The sequence below is a fragment of the Salvelinus fontinalis genome, chromosome 4, assembly GCF_029448725.1.
Source record: "Salvelinus fontinalis isolate EN_2023a chromosome 4, ASM2944872v1, whole genome shotgun sequence".
In the NCBI taxonomy this organism is placed as follows: domain Eukaryota; kingdom Metazoa; phylum Chordata; class Actinopteri; order Salmoniformes; family Salmonidae; genus Salvelinus; species Salvelinus fontinalis.
Genome location: NC_074668.1, coordinates 41,108,650 through 41,128,378, shown reverse-complemented (window position 1 = coordinate 41,128,378; position 19,729 = coordinate 41,108,650). Strand labels below are relative to the sequence as shown.

At 44.8% G+C, this 19,729-nt stretch overlaps 1 protein-coding gene across 1 annotated transcript in view; it reads left to right on the top strand.

Annotated features, from left to right (window-relative positions):
- Positions 1 to 19,729, top strand: part of LOC129853781 (NMDA receptor synaptonuclear signaling and neuronal migration factor-like) — a 44,577-nt gene that overhangs the window by 5,701 nt on the left and 19,147 nt on the right. The window contains exons 2-6 of the mRNA XM_055920177.1: positions 6,820 to 6,881; positions 7,390 to 8,178; positions 11,045 to 11,117; positions 12,166 to 12,171; positions 15,022 to 15,099. Coding sequence (XP_055776152.1) covers positions 6,820 to 6,881; positions 7,390 to 8,178; positions 11,045 to 11,117; positions 12,166 to 12,171; positions 15,022 to 15,099 — 1,008 coding nt within the window. The remainder of the gene's footprint in view (positions 1 to 6,819; positions 6,882 to 7,389; positions 8,179 to 11,044; positions 11,118 to 12,165; positions 12,172 to 15,021; positions 15,100 to 19,729) is intronic.

The window sequence follows — 19,729 nt, the reverse complement described above, 5'->3', positions numbered from 1 at the left end:
ACAGCCACTTCTGACAGAGAGGTAATTGTCTGCCTGACACCTAGTATTTATTGTCTGAATCTCAGGCCATCTCAGTGCTAATGTATCTTAATTAAGCCGCCAGCCTTTTCACCCAACCTGTGTTCAATTTTCTCTCTGTGCTCTCAGGCAGTCAGAGGGACATCCAGAGAGGACAAATACTTTAGATTAGGGCTCCCAGATGATAATAGAGTGGGTGCTCTCTCACTCTCACCTCTGTACATTTACATCATTTAGCAGACACTCTTATCCAGAGCAACTTACAAATATATATATATTTAACCAGGCAAGTCTATTAAGAACAAATTCTTATTTTCAATGACGGCCTAGGAACAGTGTGTTAACTGCCTTGTTCAGGTGCAGAACGACAGATTTTTTTTACCTTGTCAGCTCGGGGATTCGAACTTGCAACCTTTCGGTTACTAGTCCAACGCTCTAACCACTAGGCTACCTGCCGCCCCTGTATGGCAGGGATTACAGTGCAGAGGGGATGTATCTGTGGTATCTAGCTGCTGCAATTACTCTGATTACAGCCTGTAGAGGGAGCCTGGACTGGAATGACACAGGGAGACAGTGATACTGTACAGTGGAGGCTGCCTGGCCCTCATTGATCTGAGTAATTACGCCCGTGTTACTGTTGCGCCAACGGCAGACGGAACAGCCGAATGGAACGCAGGACACAGCGGGTCAGAAACTAACACTGCACACTCAGCGGCTGGGCCGGCTACGGTGCTCGCGCTCAGCATAACTCATCATGTTATGCAAAGTAGGGCTGAGGGTTGCGTTCCAAATGGCACCCTGTTCCCAATAGAGGCCCTGAAAAAAAAAACTAGTGCACTATGTAGGGAACACGGTGCCGTAGGCTGAGACTGTCTGCGTGTGGTCAAAATACTGATTAAGCTTACTTGGCATTAACTACCCAGTGATTTCCTACATCTGGTGTTGTTGTTGTTGTTTAATCCAATTACGAAGCAATCATTCTTACGGACTCTGATAAACATCAATTTAATCACCTAAGAACCACAGTGTAGAGAGTGAAACGGAGAAAGCGGCCAGCAGGTACTTTGAAGGCCTGCCAAATTAGAGATTTCCATTTGACTCCCCGAGAGAGAGAGAGAGAGAGAGAGAGAGAGAGAGAGAGAGAGAGAGAGAGAGAGAGAGAGCAATTGAGGACAAGAAACTAAGACGCTAAGTGGCCAACTTGATATTTGTTGTGTCATCTTGTCATTTCACTCAATTGGATGTATTTGTATTGGAGAGAGAACAGAGTCGAGAAGAGAAGGCGAGAGAGAGAGAGGGACTGAGGGAGATAGAGAGGAAGACTCTAGGGAAAGGCGAGAGAGAGAGAGAGGGTGGGATGGAGGGAGAGAGGGAAGGTGAGAAAGATGGGGAGAGAGAGATACATAGGGTGTCTCATAAAGAGGTCATCCCCTCAGTTAGGAGATCTGTGATGAGATTCAGTGGCTGAGCAGGAACACTCTGTGCCCCTCTTTCCCAAATGACTCTAACACATTATAAAAGAGCCCGGTTTGGTGTCAATGAGACACCCAGTAGCTGGGCTACACTCATGATTTCACTAAGACACCCAGGGCCAGAACACTGAAGGCTGGCTTTTTGACCCAAATGGTAGAAAGAGGCTTAAGACAGTTACTTCAGGCACTACCTCATTGAGCTGCACTTTTCTTTCTTCATGTCTATGGGCCAGGATTCCTTCCTGATTACCTGATGAGGAACAACTCTGGGCTTATAACTAGGGCCTGTAGTTTTTCCTGGTCAGGTTACCCTACTCATGTCCTCTATTAAGGCCCCTAATGCATTTTGTCGTCACAGCCCTCTGCATACACATCAGTATAATGTATTTACATTGCACCACACTGTATGGGAGAACAAGTATTTGATACACTGCCGATTTGACAGGTTTTCCTACTTACAAAGCATGTAGAGGTCTGTAATTTTTTATCATAGGTACACTTCAACTGTGAGAGACGGAATCTAAAACAAAAATCCAGAAAATCACATTGTATGATTTTTAAGTAATTCATTTGCATTTTATTGCATGACATCAGTATTTGATCACCTACCAACCAGTAAGAATTCCGGCTCTCACAAACCTGTTAGTTTTTCTTTAAGAAGCCCTCCTGCTCATTACCTGTATTAACTACACCTGTTTGAACTCGTTACCTGTGTAAAAGACACCTGTCCATACACTCAATCAAACAGACTCCAACCTCTCCACAATGGCCAAGACCAGAGAGCTGTGTAAGGACATCAGGGATAAAATTGTAGACCTGCACAAGGCTGGGATGGGCTACAGGACAATAGGCAAGCAGCTTGGTGAGAAGGCAACAACTGTTGGCGCAATTATTAGAAAATGGAAGAAGTTCAAGATGACGGTCAATCACCCTCGGTCTGGGACCGCAAGATCTCACCTCGTGGGGCATCAATGATCATGAGGAAGGTTAGGGATCAGCCCAGAACTACATGGCAGGACCTGGTCAATGACCTGAAGAGAGCTGGGACCACAGTCTCAAAGAAAACCATTAGTAACACACTACGCCGTCATGGATTAAAATCCTGCAGCGCACGCAAGGTCCCCCTGCTCAAGCCAGCGCATGTCCAGGCCCGTCTGAAGTTTGCCAATGACCATCTGGATAATCCAGAGGAGGAATGGGAGAAGTTCATGTGGTCTGATGAGACAAAAATAGAGCTTTTTGGTCTAAACTCCACTCGCCGTGTTTGGAGGAAGAAGGATGAGTACAACCCCAAGAACACCATCCCAACTGTGAAGCATGGAGGTGGAAACATCATTCTTTGGGGATGCTTTTCTGCAAAGGGGACTGGACGACTGCACCGTATTGAGGGGAGGATGGATGGGGCCATGTATCGCGAGATCTTGGCCAACAACCTCCTTCCCTCAGTAAGACCATTGAAGATGGGTCGTGGCTGGGTCTTCCAGCATGACAACGACCCGAAACACACAGCCAGGGCAACTAAGGAGTGGCTCCGTAAGAAGCATCACAAGGTCCTGGAGTGGCCTAACCAGTCTCCAGACCTGAACCCAATAGAAAATCTTTGGAGGGAGCTGAAAGTTCGTATTGCCCAGTGACAGCCCCGAAACCTGAAGGATCTGGAGAAGGTCTGTATGGAGGAGTGGGCCAAAATCCCTGCTGCAGTGTGTACAAACCTGGCCAAGAACTACAGGAAACGTATGATCTCTGTAATTGCAAACAAAGGTTTCTGTACCAAATATTAAGTTTGGCTTTTCTGATGTATCAAATACTGATGTCATGCAATAAAATGCAAATGAATTACTTAAAAATCATACAATGTGATTTTCTGGATTTTTGTTTTAGATTCCGTCTCTCACAGTTGAAGTGTACCTATGATAAAAATTACAGACCTCTACATGCTTTGTAAGTAGGAAAACCTGCAAAACCTGCAGTGTCAAATACTTGTTCTCCCCACTGTATATGTCCCCAGGCACAGCAGCGTGATGTATAGGCTTGTAACGTTCGTTCTTCTCCTCGTCTGAGGAGGAGCATGGATCGGACCAATATGCAGCGTAGGTTGAATTCATAATGATTTATTTAAAAACGAACACGAAGCACACTTGAACAACTACAAAATAACAAACGACGTAAACAGACCTGAACATGAGAACTTACAGACAACGAAGAACGCACAAACAGGAACAAACTAACAAACGAAACAGTCCCGTGTGGCACAAACACTGACACAGGAACAATCACCCACAAACAAACAGTGTGAACAGCCTACCTTAATATGGTTCTCAATCAGAGGAAACGTAAAACACCTGCCCCTGATTGAGAACCATATCAGGCTAATTGAAAAGAACCCAACATAGAAACACATAACATAGAATGCCCACCCAGCTCACGTCCTGACCATACTAAACAAAGACAAAATAAAGGAAATAAGGTCAGGAACGTGACAAGGCTTGGCTACACTATTCCTGCCTGACCACACCACTGTATACATGAGGGTGTTTACTTCCCTATACATTGTAGCACCACAGACAAAAGCAAAGGCATTTGCTCTGCTTTCACAGAACATGCAATTTGGTTTTACATCACTCTTCTTAAATAATCTTCTCCACTTTCTTACTTCAATAAGCATGATTGCAATCCAAGGTGAGCTAGGAACAGAGATATATCAGTTGGTGTTGTATTGGACCTTTGTAGTGTCACAAGGAGATTGGCTCCATGCCACTAGCTAGTTTGTCCTCTGGAAGTGGTTGTTGTGAATGTGTTTTGTCATCCCCATGACCTTTTACACACATCCCTTTAGAATGTGTATAGAAAGGAGTGGAGCCAGAGAGATAAGGGATGATAGCATTCTTTCCTCTCCCTCTCTCTATCAGTTACTGGGACTTTTCAGGGCAGGTTGTTTATTGGGATGAAGCGATTTCCACTAGATGTGCCAGCTGCAGAGTCAAAATTAGCTAGCCTATATATCGGAAACATTTATGAAAACACAAAATTGCTTTTTGGTCTTCATTTAAGGTTAGCAGTGTGGTTAAGGTTAGGCATAACATTAGCAGTATGGTTAGGGTTAGGCATAAGGTTAGCAGTGCGGTTAAGGTTAGGGTTAGGCATAAGGTTAGCAGTGTGGTTAAGGTTAGGCATAAGGTTAGCAGTGTGGTTAAGGTTAGGGTTAAGCATAAGGTTAGCAGTGTGCTTAGGGTTAGGCATAAGGTTAGCAGTGTGGTTAGGTTAGGGTTAGGCATACGGTTAGCAGTGAGGTTAGGGTTAGGCATAAGGTTAGCAGTGTGGTTAAGGTTAGGGTTTGGTTTAAAATCAGATTTTATGACTTTGTGCCTGTGCTAGCTAGTGACTACAGAGCTGCCTCCAGTACATGAGTCATCCCAATAAATGCCAACGTGCGTTTTCAGGGAGAGAGCTGCTACACGTGCTGCCTCATATTTAATTAGTTTGAGTGTGTGTGTTGTAGCAGGGAGAGGGCCATGGCTACAACAACAAAGCAATCCCATTTCATAGCAGCATCCCCCGGAGATGTGTACAGACTGCACAACACCAGCCAGCACCACTGACTGGGGGGGAGGATTATAGCCCTGTGTATCTATGTAGGTGTGTGTGTGTGTGTGTGCGCGCACGCACGCATGCGTGTCATATGTTTGTAAATATGTGCGCACATGCTCTACTTGTGTTAGGCTGTATCCTCTGTGTCTCTAGCCAATATTATGTGAAGTCTGCATAGCTATGTGGGCGTGCTTAGAGATGTGTTTGTAGAAATGTGTTTGTAGAAATGTGTTTGCGTTCAAGAGTTGATCTAATTACCACTGTTAAACCACTTAGTACTGCTGACCATGTTTTTTTTCTGTTGCCAATTAAGAGAGCGAGAACAATAGCTCTAGCCACTAAATAAAACATTTCCACATTCACTCCACATTTTAAAGGAAAGGGAATTGGGAAAATGATTTTTTTAAAGAAATTGATGTTGAAGAATTATAATGAATTGTATGGTAATATTTCATAACCCACCCTATTACGTTTTAAGTATTCATAAAGATGTTCCGTATGAAATCCTTTGTCAGAGGGTTGGTCATGGAGCCGCAGATTGTGCAGGCTTTTGTTCCGGCACAACACTTAAAACCTGATTCAACAATGGTCTTGATTGTAATCTGGTAGTTTAGCACTGAGCTGGAATAAAAAGTCTGCACAGTTTACAGCCTTCCCATGACCATGTCTGAAGCACTGTTCACATTCCAAGTTGGCCAGTTAGAACGCCTCTGTTTGTGTTCCAAATGGCACCCTATTCCCTAATAGGTCCACTACCTCTGACCAAAGCCCCGTGGCCCCTGGTGAAAAGTAGTGCGCTGTTAGGAAATACTGTAGGGTGCCATATGGAAGACACATTTGTCACAAAAGTCTAAAACCGAATTAAATGACCCTGCTACTGTGTGTGGTACAGTACATGGCAGATCGTATTAGGAAGTATTAAACCTGGAGAAGAGAATTGCACGTGGCTTTTGTTTCGTATTGCAAATCTATCCCCAGGCCCATGCTAACAAACCGTAGGGGAGATTGAATTTGTGACATGTGAAAGGAGTGCTTTTAAGTTTTACGAAGATAACGATTGAATTCATGTACATACTCAGTCTCCCACATCCTTCTTCTAACTCTCCATGCCCAGTGCTCCCCACGTGACTATGTGTGCTTGTGTGTGTGCATGCATGTGTGTGTCTGTGCTTGTCTGTGTGTGTATTTGTGTATGTGTGTGCAAGCGTGAGGAATCATATCAAACCTGTCTGGAACACACTGCATATTGGATTTCACCTTCTGTAGGAGAGAATAATTGCCACTGTGTAGGACACGTACCATGAACATGTTTGCAATGTATAGATAGACTAGCAGCGTGAAGTGACCTTCTCGAGTAGTTTCTGCTGAAGAAGACAGTTCCATAGGGAAATCAGAGTAAAGTCAAGTCAATGAGACAAATGTTCAGGTTAATCAATGATTGCGCAAGACAATCATAGAACATTGCTTGCGTCGCAAATGGAACCCTATTTCCTATTAAAGTGCACTACTTTTAACCAGAACCCTATGGGCCCCGGTCAAAAGTAGTACACTATAGGGAATCTGAAGCTATTTGGCACGTAGCTAGCTACTGAGTAGGTGACGCATTGGAATAGTGAATCACTCTCAGTTGGAGTCAGCAGGAAGGCTCACGGTGGCAGGCAGGCAGTCAGGCAGTCAGGCAGGCAGGCAGGCTGCCAGTGGTCCAGTGCTAATCAGTGTTGTGTTGTGCTTCTTTTTGCAGAGCAGCCAGAGCTTTTGGAGATTACCTGTCTCACACACACCCTGAGAACCGTGCCGGCTCAGGTAGGCAACCTCTTCACCTGTGCCCAGCCTCATCTGGTAGCCTACATCCCAACCTCATCTTGTACATTCCAGAGCTTTCCTCATTACATGGCTTGACCTTTCCAAGGACCTTCCTTATCACTCGGCCTTCCTCTCATCTCACTGTATAGCAGTTAGAAGCAGAGAATGCTCTGAAAATTTGACCATATTATATCTGGCATATTTTACTGTGAGAGGGTGTGTCCTCCCAAGGCCCAGGACTGGGCAAGTCTGCCAAACCCCTTCTATCCTTCAACTTATCCTCTCAAAATCCCTCCCAATTCCCCTTCTCCGTCATCCATCTCTTCACATCTCATTCCCCCTCTCATCTCCCAAAAGCTTTCTTGGCTCCCTGATGTTTGCTCAAATGTTGCCAAGGCCTTGAGATCACAAGACGAACAGCTCATCTCTTCGCCCCCTCTCTCTCTATCTCTCTCTCTCTCTCTCTCTTTCTCTCTCTCTCTCTCTCGCTCTCTCTCCCTCTCTCCAGATCACCTGCTGTCTGATACCTTTATCGGCCAAGACACAGACTCCCCTGACCTCAGTCGTTTCCACAACAACCTACAGCCTCAGAATCAGCCCCAGGCCCACAGTCTCCAGTCACAGCCCAGCACCCTGCATTCCCAGCCCAGCAGTCTCCAGCCCCAGCCCAGCACCCTGCAGCCAGATAGTTTGCAGCCCACAGGACCGTCCAAGCGCAGGCTCTCAGCAGGGCTCTCAGTGGAGCGCAGCTTCTCCTTTGAGGAGCAGCAGCCGCCTCCCAGGTCCACTGGGGGAAGTCTGACGGGCCTGAAGCCAGCTGCCCAGCGGGTCTACACCATCACCAGGGAGGGAGGCATGCTAGGGGGCCGAGGCAGTGAGGAGAGCCTGGAGCTGGAGGTGCTGAAGCAGCCCCCGTCCCCTCCTCCCTCCTCCAACCAGCCCTCGTACTCAAATCCACAACCACCAGGCAGCAAATACCAACGCGGCGGCGGTGGTGGCAACCATCACCGTGGCAACCATAACCATGGCCCACAGAACCACAGGTCCCAGTCCCAGCCCCTGCAGAGCTCGGGGAGCGCCCATAACATCCGGGACTGGGGGGTGCGGAGGGGGGGCTCGCGGGAGGACTGCACCCCAGAGTCTGTGACCTGCATCAGGGCCCCATGTCAGAGCCAGCGCTCCCTGGATCTGGAGACGTCCCCGCAAGACGGAGGCAAACAAAGGAAGAAGCTGGAGAGGATGTACAGCGAGGACCGAGACAGAGACAGAGACAGACAAGGCTCTGCTGAGGAGAGAGGTGAGGAGGAGGAGGAGGGGGGGGGGGGGGGGTGGAGGGGAGTGGGGCCTTCGGTGTCTATATATCTCATTATCTCCATCCCTTGTCCACTATGATAAGATTCATTTGCAACATAATGTTTTTCTCAAACGCAAAGCACTTAAGGTTGGAATCTGTATCGGTGAAACTGCCATGTCCGTTTGTAATATTACAACAACAATGATGTTACTTCAAACAGTGGGGCCCGCGGTGGTACTGCAGGGGGCCCGCAGCTAAATCTCAATCACACCTACTCATTCAAGGTTTTTTCTTTATTTTTACTATGGAATAATAGTGAAGACATCAAAACTATGAACTAACACATAGGGAATTATGTAGTAACCCAGAAAATGTTAAACAAAAATTATATTTCAGATTCTTCAAAGTAGCCACCCTTTGCCTTGATGACAGTTTTGCACACTCTTAGCATTCTCTCAACCAGCTTCATAAGGTAGTCACCTGGAATGCATTTCAATTAACTTCTTGCGACTATAGGGGGTGCTGTTTCAAATTAGCATAATTGTCTCTACAGATGAAACGGCTTCCTACTCAATTCTTGATCGTACAATATGCATATTATTACTATTATTGGATAGAAAACACTCTCTAGTTTCTATAGCCGTTGGAATTTTGTCTCTGAGTGGAACAGAACTCATTCTACAGCAATTTCCCTGACATGGAGTCAGATTTCACACATTTTGGCCCCTGATCTGGAGTCAGTTTAAAGGCCACTGTGAACGCTATGAGGATACGGACACTGCTTACGTCTTCCCCTGGATGCCTTTACGTGATGACGCTTTGAATGGTATCGATTGCGCAATCACAGCCACTATAAAAGAAAAAAACCTGTAGGTAGGAACTCTTTTCCAGCTGCGCCGGACGCGCGGTGGACACCGCCCTGCTCTTTTTCCAAGCATTAGTGTAGCCAGTAATATTTCTCCGGTCATGTTTTCACCCGTTATAGGTGTTAACAGCATCATAAGGTAGTTAATTTGAACCGTTGTATAGCAATTTATATCCTTTTAGTGCGATTTTGAGGCATTGCTTTGTTGTGCACTTTGACGCGCTGGGCACATTTCGGGCTCCCGGTCGTACGTTAGTGGGCATTTCGACGGACAAGTGGACATCTTTCGACCAAAAGAAGATTAGACCCAAGAAAGGATTCTTTGCCCAAGATTCTGATGGAAGAACAGCTCACAGTAAGAACAATTTATGATGATAAATCGTGTTTCTGTCGAAAAATGTTAAAGCTTACGCCGCCATCTTGTTTTGTATAGCTTCGCTTGGCGCAACCTGTATTGAAAAGTAAGGATAATTAAAAAAATGTAAATCAGCGATTGCATTAAGAACTAATTTGTCTTTCGATTCCTGTCAACCCTGTATTTTTTAGTCAAGTATATGATTAGCTATTGATTAAACTAGATCACTCAAAGATGGCGACCGACATTTCCAGGCTTGTTTTGCTACTATTTTCATTGTATAACCACGTTTTTTTATGGCTAAATATGCACATTTTCGAACAAACTGTATATGTATGTTGTAATATGATGTTACAGGAGTGTCATCTGAAGAATTCTGAGAAGGTTAGTGAAAAAATTAATATATTTTGGCGATGATATGATATCGCTCTCTTTGGCTAGAATCAGTGCTCGGGTAACGTTTGCGTATATGGTATGCTAATATAACGATTTATTGTGTTTTCGCCGTAAAACACTTAGAAAATCTGAAATGTTGTCTGAATTCACAAGATCTGTGTCTGTCCATTGCTATGTGCTGTGTATTTTTAAGAAATGTTTTATGATGAGTAAATTGGTAATACAGGTTGCTGTCTGTAGTAATTCTAGGAGCTTTGGTGAGATTTGTGATGCTGGCTGCAATGGCAAACTATGAGTTATACCTGAAATATGCACATTTTTCTAACAAAACCTATCCTATACCATAAATATGTTATCAGACTGTCATCTGATGAGGTTTTTTCTTGGTTAGTGGCTATCAATATCTTAGTTTAGCCGAATTGGTGATAGCTACTGGTGTTGAGAAAAAATGGTGGACAAAGAAAAAGGGTGTCTTTTGCTAACATGGTTAGCTAATAGATTTACATATTTTGTCTTCCCTGTAAAACATTTTAAAAATCTGAAATGGTGACTTTATTCACAAGATCTGTATCTTTCATTAGGTGTCTTGGACTTGTGATTTAATGATATTTAGATGCTACTATTTAATTGTGACGCTATGCTAGCGATGCTAATCAGTGTGGGGGGGGGGGGGGGGTGCTCCCGGATCCGGGGTAGAGGCTTGTTAGAGGTTAACAGGTGTGCCTTGTTAAAAGTTAAATTGTGGAATTTCTTTCCTTCTTAATGTGTTTGAGCCAATATAAAATATAAAATCTATTTTGATTTGTTTAACATTTTTTTGGTTACTACATGATTCCATATCTTATTTCATAGTTTTGATGTCTTGACTATTAATCTACAATGTAGAAAATAGTAAAAAAATAAAGAAAAACCATCGAATGAGTAGGTGTGACCTTGAAAACTGCATCATTTTCTCTCCAATGCCAAGAGGCGAGCCTTTAAAATGTTCTTTCCCAGGGCCCGAGACTTGGTTAGAGGGGGTACCTGACTAATTTGCTATCAAAAAAGGGGTCCCCGGCCCCCAAAAAGTTTGATAACCCCTGGTTTGATAAACAAAATCAATAACAAATCCCCCATGGTGGCCAGTGGCACTGTTTCCCCTAATACGGATCTCAGCTCTAACATTGTATGAAGCATGGTATCTGCTGAGAGAGAACAACAGTTGGAGTCTTATGTTGTGGGCTAAACTTCTGCTTTGTTTCCTTGGTATGTAGAGGACAACCCTAATAGCTGGTTCCCCAAAGAGAATATGTTCAGCTTCCAGACGGCAACCACAACAATGCAGGCGTGAGTATAGGATACTCCCAGTCCAGATATAACACACTCCTAACGAACATGACATGGCTTCCTCAAGAGTTCTGTGTTCTCAACACGGATCTAAAGATAGATGAGAGTTCAGAGTGCCTCCCAAATATGCACCGGATTCCCAACAGTATATAGTGCTCTATAAAGGGAAAAGGGTACCATTTGAGATGTTTCGACTCCTTCACATGGCTCTACCCTGGACACAGTTGGAGGCCAGTAGTTTGAGAGAGGCTCTGTCATGCAGTACAGAAGGGCTAATGACTGTGCAAGGCCTTCGGACCTTGGGCACTGTGTGTTGCATGAGCAGGTTCATTAGTCTACACACACACACACACACACGCACGCACGCACGCACGCACGCACGCACGCACGCACGCACGCACGCACGCACGCACGCACGCACGCACACACACACACACACACACACACACACACACACACACACACACACACACACACACACACACACACACACACACACACTACTGCTGACTGCTTAATTATCACCTGTCTGGTTGAACTAGTAATTACGGCCCACACACACCCTGCACTCCCAGCACGCCACTGTCATTCTCCCTGCTCCCTCTCTCACTCCACTCATCTCCTATCTGGCCGTCCCCCTGGATCCCACGCTCTCTCTCTCTCTCCATCGCTACCTCTCTGTGCACATCTGTCAACGTCTTTGTTTATTTTTCTTCTCCATCTGTCGCTGTCCCTCCTACCCTCTGCGTCATCTGTCCCCCCCTCATACTCCCCATGGAGGCCCTGCACTATATCCCCTATATAGTGCAGTACTTTTGACCAGGGCCTATAGGGCTCTGGTGAAAAGTAGTGCACTATATAGGGAATAGGATGCCATTTGTGATGCACACAGTGTCCTTGACTGGAATAGCATATGATTGACAGCTAGCTCTCCCAACCGTATATCTCTCTGTCAAGTTCTTTATTTATTACTAAAGTGTCTTAACTTGATTCTTCTCTCTTTCCTTCCCTTCCTCCACACGGCCTGCACCAACTCCTGCGCCTACAGTATATCGTGAGTAACTCTCTCTTTCTCTCACTCCTTCTCTGTGCCCCTCAGACAACTCACTGTTAAACTCTTGGCTATGTCTCCCTGTGTGCTGTTACCCACTGTATCCCTCATCCTTATTAACCCCTCTTAACCCCCCCTGCTGGACTGAGTGTTCGATGTTACGGAAAAACATCAACAGTATCCAAAGCTCCAATGAATAAACAATACATATTCTGCACAATAGGTCTAAATTGTAAATAAGTACAGATTGAATTCTCACTTTAACAGTATAGCTAGTATTAAATTGTATTAATCTACGGATCAACAATGCAGAACATAAAATACATAGTACTGTAGCACAATGAGTCACACTAGAGATGGTAGTGTATTGTTCTGTTCCTCTGTAGCCGGGGTCATGACTCACACACACACACACACACACACACACACACACACACACACACACACACACACACACACACACACACACACACACACACACACACACACACACACACACACACACACACACACACACACACACACACACACACACACACACACTGACGTTGTTTTAAGCTTGGCTTCATCAGTTCATTCGGAGCAACAAAAGGACGACTGACTCTTCAAAAGGCCGCATTCGGAAGGAACATAGAATTGCCTAGAGCAATATAGACTTACTGTAGTTATGCAATATTGTATAATACACAAGTGCATAAGTATAATGAAAAGTACACATTGCAGGTGGTCTCATGAAAAGGCCATTATGGCGCTCATTGTTTTAGTGGTCCCCGTCTAGATAGAAGTAGATCCCAACTGACACCCTATTCCCTATATAGGGCACTACCTTGGTCAAAAGTAGAGTACTATAAAGGAAATAGGTTCCCATTTGGGACGCATTGAGAGTGAATAGATTATATTTCATAATTAAGCAATAAGGCACAAGAGACCATGCTATGCGCTGAATACAGTCACAGGTAAATGCTGTTGTTCAGCCCGATGCGAAGCGAAGGGCCAGTCAACCCATTTAACTTTGACTGTATTCTGCACATAGCACGGTCTCGAGTCCCTTATTGCTTCTATAAAACGGATTCCAACATATAAAATGTAAATAAATGACACATTTTCATGAACTTTATCTTGACAATTCAATTCATACTATTTAAGTATTCCTTTAGAGGAAAGAGTCCGGACAGAAACTGGTTGTCAATTTTTTGGGCAATGTTGTTCGGGAAAAACACTGGTTGTTCTTTCTATACTTCTAACAAACAATTGTGGCTATGCTAGCTAAACTAGCTAGCTAGCCTATAGCTTATTTTGTTATGTCTGCTAACTTTTAAGATGTTTTGTTCACATTAATCTGTACATTGCTATTTATTGTGCATCCACTATAAAAGTGTCGCCTGGTACATTGTCTCCAGGCACAGGATCCATTCTCTCCCTATTTTCTGCCGGAATAGTTCACCAGGCGACACAGAGCACTTTTTTAGTGGATGGACGATAAATGGCAATGCACAGAGCGTTAGCAGACATAACTGGGCTAGCTGTAGGCTAGCTAGTTATCCAGTTTAGCTAGCATAGTCCCAGTTGGTATTAGATATAACGTTGCACCCTCTCCCGCCCGTGGGGAAAACAACCTGTGGTTACCTAGGTTGCCCCATTGGCTCACAGCAAAAACTTCACCTTTTTCGAATGCAATTTTTTTGTTGTCTGCTTGTTTTAGTTAATTACAAAGCTACATTTAAGAAAAGGGCAACACGTTTAAAGATGACTTTTCAACATTGCTTGCTCCCGAGCGTTCTCGTTACATAGAAAAACATAATATTGTAGGCATGTGGGGCTTCCCTCATGCCCCTTTTAATGACGGTGCTGTAAGTGAGTGACTGCTAGCTAGCTACCAACAGGAACATTAAGCTAGCCAAGACCAACACAAACAAACATACTATACAGCTACAAGTAGTAAGTGGAGTTTCAAACAGACTATACTAAACACGTTAAATGTATTGTTATTTTAATGTTGGTAACTGTTTTATTAAAGCAATAAAGCACTTGAGACCGTGCTATGTGCTGAATTCTGTCACCGGTAAATGGGTTGACTTCGGGCCAAACAACGCAATGTACTTGTAACTATATTCAGCACATAGCAGAGTCTTTTGTGCCTTATTTCTTAATTGTGCACTGTCCAGTATTCATAGAACAGGTTGTGAAGTAATTTGTTTTATAATCCTCATTAGTAGTTATTAGTTTATACCACAGCATACAGCAGTCTAGTTTATGCACAGTAGGCAACGCACATGCACACACACACACACACACACACACACACACACACACACACACACACACACACACACACACACACACACACACACACACACACACACACACACACACACACACACACACACACACACACACACACACACAGACAGCTCTCATCATCTGTCTGACAGGCAGTGATTGACCCCAGTGCGTAGAATATGGATAGCATCTGTCACACATGATTGTTACTCTTTTTGGCACCCTGTCACAACATATATCCATTTAGGAGGTACACACACACAAACACAATTGCTAGTTTCCTGTGTACTCCACCTCTGTGGCTCCGTGTCTGTCTGACCTCTGCTCCTCTTGGTCTCTGATTGGTGGCTTGGTGGTATCCTTATGTGTGTGTTTGCAGTGTGCGTGTGTCGTGTACAACAAGCACCTGTGCTGCTGGCTCTAACCCACTAGCCACTAACCAGTGCTAACCCTGTGATGGCTAATTCTCTGTGGCGTGGATCCCCGCTCACTAACGCCTTCTAACCCTGCACTCACAAACCCAGCCCCTCACGTCTGAGCCCTGACCCCGTTAACACTGTGACGTCCCAGCAGGGCATTCCGGTGCATTGCTGAGAGAAAGAGGAGGAAACGAGAACAGGAGGCAACCTCTACTATAACAGAGACTGAGAGGTACCTTCCATGTCTGAACTGGCTGCCCTGTGCACGGTGTTGTAGTGTGGTGTGGCCCCCGCCCCAACAACCCCTGCACACACACACACACACGTGCACACACACAGAAACACACAGACGCACAGGCACCCTCTAACATTATTGTTGTGCCTCCCCCCTCACATTCACACCCTGTCCGTCAGACCAACTCTAATGATCGACCATGTCTCAGTAGCCTCTCACTGTTCCAGGTAGCGTGATCATACAACACTTTGCTTAGGAGCCAGACAGTTGCCTCCAGAAGTCAATAATCATTGGTGTGCGTGAGTGTCTGGGTTGCTGTGCATGGATGGGTTGGTGGTAAAGGAGGAAAGCTAGTGTCTGTCTCACCAACTCAAACCCAGCTCGAAAGTTGCGTACTACAGTATATATGGAATAGGGTTCCATTTGGGAGACAGCCTGGCTGTATCACTGTAGATGGGACTAGGAGCTGGGTTTGCGTTGGTGAGACTGACACTGCTACAACAGCTTGTCAACATTTTAGTCCGCAGGCCTGGCAGCTGTGCGACAATGGGCAGTGGTGTGTAACCGTGGCAATGAATCAATGTATGAACATTTACAGCATGGCGTTGGCATGACAGTTTTAATCAGTGTTAAACACCGAGCTGCTGCAGTGCACGACGTGTGACTGTGTTCATGGAGACTGGACTGTAACTCACTTCTCTGCCGGACAGCTTTGTGTGGCTGTGACTGTATGAATCATGTGTCACAGTGTAGCTCTTACAGGTTAAAGGGTACAATAAATTGTCGGTGTATTCAGTGCACCAGGGTTCTCATGTGTTGCAGAGGAGTATGGACAGTGTTTCATTGTATCAATTTGGTTCGATTTATTATATTCAGATTGAAGGAACACATATGGATGGGTGGAGATTGGACTAAGAAGTTTGTATATGAAGAGTAACGCACGCACGCTTATACACGCACGCACGTGCACACACACCAAAACATTAATTTAGATCTGGAGGAGGTGCTCTCTCTTGCTCGCTCGCTCGCTCTCTTTCATCACTGAGTAATTTCAGGGAGTGCATCGTGCTGTCACAGGCACCCAGTTGATTTGTGTAAGAGACCTTGACAGCATTTTATTTGTAAACCAGCTGTCTAGAAAACACACATTAGCTTTAGCTTGGTATCTAACACACAAACGGTTAGGCTGCCGTTACACGATGCAACTTGCAAGTTCTTTCTTGACTGCTTCGCGAAGCACCCCCCTGCAACTAATCTGGTTGCATCCATTTAAAACTTTTCAACAGCCAATCAAAACAAACACTTTTGTCACATGATCCATTCGACGGTTCGGAATTCTGACCCAGTTGTCATGTCAACACACAGCTGTCAGTTCTGCGCAGCACAATCCGCGACCAAGGTTGACAGAACAAAGACTAGCACAGCAGGAGATGTTTAAGTGATAATGCACTTGAAGCCGGTGTTTGGAGGATATATTGGCACAGGTGTTGTTTGGCCCGAGACAAAATTGAGTTTAACAACACCCGTGCCAATATATCCTCCAAACGTCAGTTTTATACATCAGGTTACCAACATATTCAAATAATGACTGACATATTTTCATCAAAAACATTATTTAGATTTTTTTTAAATTCATACTATTTCATCCTTCCACAAGATATAGTCCCGACACAAATCTAGGGTTGCTACCCAAGCCGGCTGGTCGTTCGTTCTATCGGTTCGGTTGCTAGAGACGCGACACATGGACGCGACCCAGTCATTCGTTCTAAATGTTCCATTGCCATACTGGCTGGCAACGTTCTTATCCCTTGCTTGCTAGCTAGCCAACTACGGCTAACTTACAGTCACGTCAAAAAGTGCAGGTAGAATAACAGCAAAGTAGCTGCATTTGCATTTGTTTAACCCTCTGTGGCATGGTGTTGCCCTCAGGCAACAAACTACCTTTTCTACCTCACACCACCACTTACATTTTTTGGGATAAATAAAATATATCACCTAACATGTTTGTGTCCAATGAAATGGGGGGCTGAAGTGTGTGACGGCTGTCTAATTCCTCCTCCTCCTCAGACGAGGAGAAGGAGTAAGGGTCGGACCAAAACGCAGCGTTGTATGCAGACATAACGAAAATTTATTTAAACAAGACGAAACACGAAGAACACTTGAAATGATTACAAAACAACAAACGACGTAGACAGACCTGAACTTGAGAATTTACAATATAACACGAAGAACAGGAACAGACTAACCAAAACGAACGAACACGAAACAGTCCCGTGTGGTGCGACAGACACAGACACGGAAGACAATCACCCACAAACAGACAGTGAGAACAGCCTACCTTAATATGGTTCTCAATCAGAGGAAACGTCAAACACCTGCCTCTAATTGAGAACCATATCATTCAACACATTTAACCCAACATAGAATTACATAATATAGAATGCCAACCCCAACTCACGCCCTAACCAACTAAACACATACAAAAACAATGGAAAACAGGTCAGGAACGTGACAAAGTGAGTGTGGCCTTTTGTCTGGGGGTAGAGCAGTCCTTTCAGGAAGCAAAGCCACATGGGACACAGTGCCACCAATTGGTAAGATAAAATCACTTTTTAACATGTTTAAATTGAAATAACGTTATATAAAAAAAATATGCATGAGTATGTAAAGACATTTGTTTGCTTGTTTAAAGATTTATTTTGTTTTTATTTATATACTAAAACTGTTTTTTGGTTTGTTGCCTCAGGGCAACATTGTGGAGTTAGACCACTTTTGTTCGGGCAATATCATGCTAAAGTGTGGAGATGTGCTCGGATGCATAATTATGACCATAGTCAATGTTTTTACTTTACTATCTACTGATACTTACAGGAAATGGACACAAGAACGTTTTATGGGCGGAAGTGTCATGGCTGTCGTTGAAGAAAGACCAAAGCGCAGCGTGGTGAGCGTACATTACTTTTTATTATAGAAAATGTTGCCAACAATAAACAATACAAACCGACCGCGAAGCTTAAGAGGGCTATAGTACCCCAAACAAAGACAACTTCCCACAGTGACACAAGGGAAAAAGGCTGCCTAAGTATGATTCCCAATCAGAGACAACGATAGACAGCTGTCCCTGATTGAGAACCATACCTGGCCAAAACATAGAAATACACAAACCTAGAAAACAGAACATAGAATACCCACCCAAATCACACCCTGATCAAACCAAAATAGAGACATAAAAAGCTCTCTAAGGTCAGGGCGTGACAGGAAGGAACATCATCGAGCAGTTAGGGTCATTCCCTCTGACAGTGAGGACAGTGAGCTTGAGGAGTCAGGAAGAGTGGATCCCCGAATCAGGTTTGAAAGACAGTTAGGAGGTCAGGGGTCAGTCAGCAAAGTAATGTGTGTGCGCACGTGTGTGGTGTGTGTGTGTGTGTGTTTGCATGCGTGTCTGGATGAAGAAGGGTATATGACACATTCATATGTGTGCTTCCTGCTTTCTTTTTTAAAGGAGAATGCCTGAGGATGAAGATGTAGCAGAGGTTGATGTTCCACGCCTACCCCGGTGGAGAACACCCCACAATGCATATGTAACGGATGTGAAATGGCTAGCTAGTTAGCGGGTGCGCGCTAGTAGCATTTCAATCAGTTACGTCACTTGCTCTGAGACATTAAGTAGGGTTGCCCCTTGCTCTGCAAGGGCCGCGGCCTTTGTGGAGCGATGGGTAACGACGCTTCGTGGGTGCCAGTTGTTGATGTGTGCAGAGGGTCCCTGGTTCGCGCCCGTGTCGGGGCGAGGGGACGACGTAAAGTTATACTGTTACACATACTTCATTGCTTACCCAGAATGGCAGGGCCTGCTTTCAAGATCTGATGATATCATGTCCCCCTCCAGTACTTCAAGCAGTTTTTCTCGGAAGACATTCTGGAAGTTATTGTAGGGCAGTCAAATCTATGTGCGATACAATGTAACGCAAACAAGCCCCTTAACCTCACTACAGAAGAATTGGAGCAGTTCCTGGGTATTGTGGTGTACATTGTTTGGTTTACCAGGCACCTTCATGTTTTGGAACAAAGCCTGCCGAGTGTCCCAAGTAGCTGACACCATGATACTGAATAGATGGGAGGCCATCAAAAAATCCCAGAGGTTGACAGGTGGGATCGCAAGCGAAAGATGATCACCAAAGTCCCCTGCCCTGCTGTGGTGTAAGAATACAACAAGAATATGGGTGGGGTGGACTGAACCGGGACAAAATCAGATCAAAGAAGTGTTCCACTTCCTGGATATGATCATCGTGACCACCTGGCTGCTCTACCGAAGAGATTGTGAAGGCACTGGCATGAGAAAGAAGGAACAAATGAAGCTGTATACCTTCAAGTCATACATCGCTGAAGGCCTATGCAAAAATGGAACGAGTCTGGAGCGCAAAAAATGTCGTCCCAGTTCCACAATTGCTTGTGAGGTATGAGGAGAAGAGGAGAAAAGGACCCGCTGCTCCAATTCCAGTTCCTGATGTGCGCCTGGATGCCACAGCCCACTGGAAGATTATGGCTGAAAAGAAGGGGAGATGCAAGGTACCAGGGTGCACAGGTACACCAAAAGCCAAGTGCCAGAAATGTGATGCTCACCTCTGTT